The 8838-nt window shown below is 40.1% G+C and overlaps 1 protein-coding gene across 1 annotated transcript in view; it reads left to right on the top strand.

Annotated features, from left to right (window-relative positions):
- ndst3 (N-deacetylase/N-sulfotransferase (heparan glucosaminyl) 3) overlaps window positions 1-8838 on the top strand; it is an 86084-nt gene that overhangs the window by 68102 nt on the left and 9144 nt on the right. The window contains exons 7-12 of the mRNA XM_037674939.1: window positions 421-603; window positions 1803-1899; window positions 2714-2837; window positions 3298-3472; window positions 4605-4775; window positions 4928-5037. Of these exons, the coding sequence (XP_037530867.1) occupies window positions 421-603; window positions 1803-1899; window positions 2714-2837; window positions 3298-3472; window positions 4605-4775; window positions 4928-5037 (860 nt within the window). The remainder of the gene's footprint in view (window positions 1-420; window positions 604-1802; window positions 1900-2713; window positions 2838-3297; window positions 3473-4604; window positions 4776-4927; window positions 5038-8838) is intronic.

The raw sequence follows: 8838 nt of genomic DNA, 5'->3' as shown, positions 1-8838 counted from the left end.
GAGTGTCTCCTTCCACTTCACACACATCAACCCGGCCACAAACACACTCTGACACACCGTCCCGTGCGTATCCAGATCTCTCCCATCTCCTGGAGCCTCTGAGGAGTCTTGCGCTGCCTCCTCAGCTTTATCTAGCAGCAGCTCTGAATACATCACTTCCTTTTTTATCTGTTTACCCTTTTGTTTTTTCCTGTACTTGGGCGTGTGTTGTGCTGAAAGTTAATGTGTAATCTCTAACAAAAGTGAGTGATCGTGTGCATCGATACCCCGCTGGACAGCTGCACTGTTTGGACTCGTCTGTTTGTTTTCCACTAAAATCACATCAGCAAACACGGGGACTGAGGAAGCTGACTTTTATCCCTTTTTTGTTTTGCAGAATGCTAAAAGCACATTTCCTCTGCCTGTGTTTCTCCTCTCCAGATGAGTATTTTCATGACTCACCTGTCGAACTACGGCAACGATCGACTCGGCCTGTACACGTTTGTCCACCTGGCCTCCTTCCTTCGCTCGTGGACCAACCTGAGACTCCACACGCTCCCGCCCCTACAGCTCGCACACAAGTACTTTCAGCTTTTTCCTGAACAAAGGAACCCACTCTGGCAGGTGCGACTTTGTGTGTGAACATTTCCACATCCATTGCCTGGTGTGCCTGATTCTGCACTCATTTACCACAGATAGTTTTTATTTGTAAAAATGTATTACAATGGGGTCAAAATTCATAATAAATAGTATTTATTGGTGCTTATTGAGATTTCTGGCTCTCCAAAGATATATTTGAAAAGGGGTTGTGTAGAAAGACTGTTATTGTTATCATCTTACCTGCTGTAGATAAATGTTTTTACAATCTCCGTTTGGAGATATCGAGTTTTATTCTGACTGACATGAGTTAACGACTTGTCTGAACAAGTCTTAGACTGAAGTGGATTTTGGAAACAAATGCTTTAATTTTTTTTTTCACTGTTATCAGTTTTGTATTACAGTATAGTACTTTTGCAGAAATATTAATATTCCTGCAGAAATTTCCCAGGCTTCACAGGAAGTGCTGCAGCTAGCTGCTGCTACTCAATGTGCTTGGAAATAAAACCATCCATGCTCTGAATGTCCGCCTATCTTCATTTAAAAGTGTCCTTCGGTAGATGACATCATAAGCATGTGGGCGGGTGCCAAGGTGGGCACAAAGCAGGCTGAGGCAGGTACACTGTGGGTGAAAGTGGGCGACATAAAAATGCTGTGCACAGAAAAACAGACCAGTTTGAAAAACTGTCTGCTCAAAGATGGCCAACCGCTTCAATGGTGGCTTAGTCGCAAACACAGAAGTAAATTCCTCTATTTTCTTGCAAATTTATTACATCTTTATTTCCAGCTAGTCTATAACAATCTTAAGATACTACCTAAGTTTTAAACTAAGGTTTATATTGACAGCATTTGTGTCAACTGCAGTGAAGTTTTGGAAAACGAAGCTGTTTTAATAGACGCTTCCTTGTTCAGACTAGCCGTTAGCTAACCTTTCCATAGAACTCCACCTCGATTGTCCAAACTGTTCCTTTAGCTTTCTGCACAACACAAAAGGGAACAGATTTGACTTTTTTTATTTTTACTTCCTTGTATTCTTATTTGAACGTCTTATATAGTTTGTAGAGTCTTCAAAGCCTTTTCAGGCTCTGAGCTGTATTTGTGACACAAATCTTAGTCTTTGATTTTTCTAGTGGCTCCTTAATGGTACACATTTCTAAGCTCACTCTTTGTCTGCATGTACACAATTTCTTTAACCTCTATTCCCTCTTTTTTTTACATCTTTGTAGAACCCATGTGACGACAAACGGCACAAAGACATCTGGTCTAAAGAGAAAACCTGTGACAGGTTACCCAAATTCCTTGTTGTTGGGCCACAGAAAACAGGCAAGATATAGACACATGGACACACTCTGACATGAACGCACAACACAGACTCTCTCTGTGTGCACAGGTGTCTGCTTCAGAGCCTTTTCATGTAATCCCCATTGCTCCTTTACCTCTGTCAGGAGACAAAGGAGGAGGCTCCTTTCTTTCTTCCACCCACATGCCTTCTACTTTAGAAAGCACTGAGATGCCAGTGTCTCCATCTTTTTTTACGCTTTAGCTCTGTCTCCATCAAAGAGACTGAAATAGAGAAGCTTATTAAAAATGTGTATACATTACTGGAGTCCTGAGTATCTCCCCCACCCCCCAGTGTCATTTCTCGTATCCTAATTGCCGGCTTCTTCCGGGGGAAGAGGTGAGGAGGTGAGGTAAAACTGCTAATTAACGGGGTGATGATCTCCCAAATGGAAGGAGAGGTCAAGGCGGCAACATCAGCAGCCCAACAACAATTAGATTGCTCTAAAATGTCATTTTATTAGAGGGTATGTCAGGGATGGTGTAAGGGGAGCTGCTGTGGGGTGGGTGGGGGTTGTGGGGGGCGGCGGCGAGGCAGAGGGCAGGACCAGAGCTGCTTGGCTGATTGGTGTCGAATGGTTTTAAATCATTTGAAAGGAGAGGCCTATGATCTTTGTGCACACACACGCAAAATCCCACACACACTTAGTAAATCCGCAGTCACTATAAATCTAGGAAAGGGAATATTATCCAGTATGGATCAGTAGAAGAGAGCCCCCACCACCCACACACACACACACACTGCTCTCTGCTGAGCTGAACTAACGAGCCCAGTTATGAATTATGCCCTTTCTTCCAGGAACGACGGCACTTTATCTCTTCCTGCTCATGCATCCCTCCATCTCCAGTAACTTCCCCAGCCCAAAGACGTTTGAGGAGGTCCAGTTCTTCAACACCAACAACTACCAAAAGGGAATTGACTGGTGATGACACACAGATAGACACTCGTCTTCTCTCGTTCTTTATTTTTTTTAATTACTTGTGTCTATGGTGAAACTAAAAAGTACCAGTAATGTGAGGTTGTTATAGGCTGCAGTGTATCGTCCCACAGGCTTCCTGTGATACGCTGCGTAGTTCAAATGGCTCAACACCATCTTCAAATTGACGTTTTAATCCTGCAGATGTAATCCAACAGATGTATGGCTGCTTTGATTGACCCATAAATGGGTTATTTAGCTGACAGACACAGCTGGTGCCCTCTCCAAAGTGTTCTGTACAGACTTGACTCTTTGCTGCGTATTGTTTAAGCAGAATCATTAAGTTTATGTCGAGCTACTTCGAGCACAGAATTCCAGGAGTTTGCATCTTTTAAGGAACTGAGTTTGACTTTGAAGACGTGCCCAGCGCTGCGGTCGTGTTGAGTATGTGTCCGGTTCGTCTCAGGTACATGGAGTTTTTCCCCGTGCCCTCCAACGTTAGCACAGACTTCATGTTTGAGAAGAGCGCCAACTACTTTCCCTCAGAGGAGACCCCACGGCGGACCGCTGCCCTGCTGCCCAAGGCCAAGGTCATCACCCTGCTCATCAACCCGTCTGACAGGGCCTACAGCTGGTACCAGGTAAACAATGAGCACAAACTCACACAGAACACATCTGCACAGGTGTTTTAACTCTCCACTGCTCGCTGCTTCATCACAAACTGTGCTGCATCTGTCTTCATGTGCAGGAAGTTCTTCAGCCATGACTGAAGCTCCTTTCTGATACACAGAGTCTGAATAAGTCTGTGCTTTGTTTGTCTTTATGCATCTCATGATGGAAAATCCATCCATCCATCCATCCATCCATCTATCCATCCATCCATCCATCTATCCATCCATCCATCCATCCATGCATCTATTATATTTATCCACTTCTTCCTTTTTGGGTTGTGGGGGCCACTGGTACCCTTGTCCAGTAGTCACTGTGTGAGAGTTGGGGAACACCCTGGACAGGTCTCCAGTCCATCACAGGGACACGTAGAGACAAACGAAACAAACAACCATTCACTCTCTCACTCACACCTAGGGACAATTTAGAGTTACCAATCAGTCTAACATTCATGTTTTTGGTCTGTGGGAGGAAACTGGAGTACCCGGAGTAAACCCACTAATGCACAGAGAGAACATGCAAACTCCACCCAGAAAGGGCCTTGGCCAGGATTTGAACGGGCGACCTTCTCCCTGAGAGGCAGCAGTTCTACCAACCGATCCCCATGCCGCCCTGTGGAAAATACACTAAACAAAAATTTTAACGCAATGCTTTTGTTTTTTGTTTTTTTTTTGCTCCCATTTTTCATGAGCTGAACTCAAAAATCTAAAACTTTTTTAAAGTACACAAAAGGCCTTTTTCTCTCAAATACTGTTCACAAATGTGTGTAAATCTGTGTTAGTGAGCACTTCTCCTTTGCAGAGACGGTGCATCCACCTCGCAGGTGTGGCAGATCAAGATGTTGATTAGACAGCATGATTATTGAACAGGTGTGCCTTAGGCTGACCACAATAAAAGGCCACTCTAAAATGTGCAGTTTTATCACATTGCACAATGCTACAGATCTGACTGTCAGCTAAAACTTGTTTATTTATCACCAACAACAATAAACAACAACAACATGGAAGGTTTAATGTTCTGTTGTTGTCCAGAAAAACATCAAAAATCTCTCCTATCCAGAGTGTGTGCTTTGAAGATCAATCAGTTGTTGTGCACCTTTTTCAGCATCAAAGAGCTCACGAGGACCGTGCAGCCCTGCAGTTCACCTTCTATGATGTCATCAGTGCAGGAAGGGGGGCGCCTGCAGAGCTGCGCTCCCTGCAGAGCCGCTGTCTCACGCCTGGGCTGTATTCTACACACCTCGACAGGTGGTTGATGTACTACCCTCCCAACCAGGTAGTTACAACACAGTCACAAACCAACAGACGTGCACATCTGGGCAACACCCTTGCAGAAGACATCAAACTCTGTATTGTATTCTGCTGCAACTTCATTCCCCCTTAAGTAAAATTACCGTTTTGCATTTGTTTGTCTGCGTCTCTGTGCAGGTGATGATCATCGACGGCCATCAGCTCCGAAGCGACCCTGCAACTGTGATGGATGAAGTGCAGAAGTTCCTGGGTGTCACTCCTCACTACAACTACTCCCAGACCCTCACGTAAGTGTCCACTGCTGCGTGTCACATTGCACACACGCTGGAATAAATGTTACTGAGATAAAATCTGCAACATCCTCACTATTCCAAACCTGTGAAGAGCCTGACATCTGCTGGTAATCAGAGCTGCTCACACGATCGTCTCACACTGACAGGGTTCATCTGCAGCCTTGAAAAGTCTGGAGTTTACACTTGGGATTTTCCAGGTCTGGATCAGAATGGATAAAGAAAAATAGAGAATGACATTTATTTTTATTTTTTTTTATTTTCTAAGACATACTATTTTGAATTTTGGAGCTATAAAAGATCAAACTAATAAAGTCATTTTTATGTTTGCATTATAAAGGATGTGCATCTTAAAAATTCTCCTCATAATAAAACACTTTGAGGGCTCAGGGATGTTTAAATATGTCATAAATAAGTCCAAACCATTTGACAAACATTAAAACATGTTGTGCTTTTCTTGTTTTACTCTGAATAAGTTTTGCAAAATAAACCTCAGCTTATAATAAAGAAGTTCTAAACCTTGTGATTAACAACATAAACGTTTCTCTGCTATCGTTTAGTTTGGTCTGAACTGTACATTTACAGAAAGGTTTGACAAAAACAAAATAAAAATCATCAACAACAACAAAAAAAAGCATTGATTTGAAATTAGAAAAGGCTTGAAATAAATAAAAAATAGGTTAGAAAACAAAATATGCTGTTAAAGCCTTTAAAAAGCCCAACACAGTTTCACATCAGACAGTTTTCATCATCACGGTAAAAGAAAAATAAATGTACATCAAGCTTCTGTTATGTATAAACATATAAAAATTAACCAGTTTTAAAGAAAAAAACTGTTTAATGTTAAATTTTAAACAAAAAGACCCAATTTGCCCATATTTTGGCAAATTTAAAATCTAATGTATTGTTTACATTTTTTACTGAGAGCAGAATAAAAACTACTTTTACTACTTTAATCTCAAATCTTTGCTGTTGTTTCACAATGTTAATGCTCATTTAAAATGTTTTTTTGGGGGCAATTAAGTTCAAAACTCAGATTAGTTTTGTCACAAGTGAGCAGGACTTGCGACCCATCCAGGGTGTACCCCGCCCCTCGCACAGTGATCGCTGGACATGGGCACCGGCGACCCCCGTGACCCAAAATGGAACAAGCGGGTAAAGATGATGGATGGATGGATGGACGGACAAGTGAGCAGGAGGAATTAAATGCCGGACACACGAGGCAAAGTGTGAAAAAGACACATGGTTTTAGAGGCACAACCATGAAACATCACATTTTTCAAATGAAAATGACTCTTTCCTTCTCGGCTCTCGCTCTATCAGAGGTGATGCATGTGACCTGTAGAGTTTGTGGTTTGTAAGAAGGGAAACTGTTTATTTCTCAAGCACCTCTCATCAGAATGCAATCAGCCTGCAAACCCTCCAGCATCAAGACAGTGACATCGACAATTTGTGCCTCAGCCTGAAAGCACAAACCTACATGCATACAAATAATTTGTAAAGAAATCCATTTTGATGGAATAATGAGTGCACTCTGAATGTGCTCGAGTGTTTTCATTTGTGGCTGGTCTGACCTACACAAAGCCCTCCTTTTAGTTTTATTTATTTCTTTTAATCATTTCTGTTTTGACATGGCATTAGACAGATTATTCCTATTTATTTATTCCCTTATTTTCTCATTCTATAACAAATGAGGACTGCTGTCAGTGGTCATAATGTTATGCTGAAGGACAAGGTGCACCCCTGTTTCAAGAAAGTGGCACTGTTCTGTAAAATGTAAAGAAAAAAAAGAATGTGATGACTTTCAAATCTCATAAACTTCTATTTTATTCACTGTGAAAAATAATAATCATAACAAAAGTTTAAACTAATAATAAATAATAGCGATAAATTTAATGACAGCAACACATCTCATAAAAGATAGAGCAAAGGCAACAAAAGCCTGTAAAAGTCAGTGGTACAATGAATGAATGAATAAATACATCACTGAGGCGTGTAAAATAATGTAACAGAGTTGTTAAACACAGTTTCCTGTTAAGTTTTGTAGAAATAAACCATTTATTATATTTTACATAGCATTTGTTGGCAAAATAGAACATTTTTGAAGGGTAACAATTTTTAAAGACGTATAAAAGATATTTGACGTACTTCTTTTCAGGTCTCTCTTGTAAATGAGTCCCCGAGGCTCAGTGGGATTAACCTGTATAAATATAAATAAAGGTTGAATGAACACAGGAAAAAAAAATGCTGGGGGAGCATTTTGAAATAAATTAGGTTAATTAAAACCAGGTCATTAAGAGGACTTGGAATAAAAATCATTTTAAATTAGAGGTGGGCAGAGAAAAATTGGACAATTTCAGAATATTGTCCCAAAATATAAAATTAGACATACTTCTAATAATCCATCATATACAGGTCATAATATCACAAATACATTAAAAGAATCTGGAAAAGTCTTTGTGGCTGATAGTTAATATTGAATACGGGTATACAAACCATACAGGTCTGTCTTGTAAATGAGTCCTCGAGGCTCAGTGAGACTAACCTGTATATAAAAAGGCTGAATTGAATTGAACTGAAGAGTTGTATTTAACCTTTAGGCAGTGCTGCAGTAAAAACAGGTCTGATTCAGTTATAGACACGATTATGCTTATGAGCACTTCCACTAATCATCTGTCAACACAGTTCACTATGTTTTCCACAAATGCTGCTTAAAGCTCTATCACACAAATAAAAAGTTCCATCCAGAAACACTGGTGTCCTCTCTGGGCCAGAGCTGTTTTATAAAGGACGTAAGCAAAGTGAAGAACTGTTGTGTTCTTTCTGGAAACCATGTCCTTCATACTAAACAGCAGAGGGTCTGTTATCAGCACACGGTTCAAAGGCCTGCTTCTCTAATGGCATAGGGGTGCATTAGTGCTGATATCATGAGCCTCTTCCTAACAGGTAAGGACACATTAATGCAAAAAATGTATACAGATTTTAGAACATTTAATCCCAACCAGAGATTTTTTTTCAGGGAAAATCTTGCAAATTTCATTTAGACAATGGTAAACCCCAGACTGCATCCATTACAACCACATGACATTTAATATGTCATATGTTTATTATGATCCACTGTGAGTAAAATCCAATAAAGGAATTATTGCATTTTGGTTTTATTCACATTTTAAGTGTTCCAGCTGTTAGAGTTAGCATCTGTCCCAGCAGTTGGAGTTTTAAAACTTAAACCAAGTTTCTGTGGATAGCTATATTTGTGCAAATATAAAAAAGTGCACATCCAAATAAAGCAAGGACTCACAGCCAAACCTATTATTGATGTGTTGCTACATATATTAATTTATGTATCAGCATGTGCAGTTATTTGCAGAGGCATCAGCTCTCTGCCTGCGACAGGTTGTCTTATTGTGTGCTCAGAGAGAGTGAAACGCTCTCTGCTTCTCAGATCAAGATTTGAAAGTCACAAGCGTTGCTCTTACAGCCGCAAAGGGAGCATTATGCAAAACTCACACTTATTAAAAAATGTCTTCTTTACCTTTGTGTATATTTTCTCACATTTGTGGCATGAAATGTGATTTTTATTTTAGACCAAGCACCCTGGAGACATGTCTTCTTCTAATGCGTGCTCTTGTACATGAGACCTTATATATGTGTGTGTATGTATGTGTATGTACATATATACATATATACATACATATATACATATATATATACATATATACATATATATATATATACATATATACATATATATACATATATATATATATATATACATATATATATACATATATATAT

This window comes from Nematolebias whitei, chromosome 3, assembly GCF_014905685.2.
Source record: "Nematolebias whitei isolate Nwh7 chromosome 3, NemWhi1, whole genome shotgun sequence".
In the NCBI taxonomy this organism is placed as follows: Eukaryota; Metazoa; Chordata; class Actinopteri; order Cyprinodontiformes; family Rivulidae; genus Nematolebias; species Nematolebias whitei.
The sequence above is the reverse complement of the archived record's forward strand: the minus strand, read 5'-3'. Positions and strand labels throughout refer to the sequence as shown.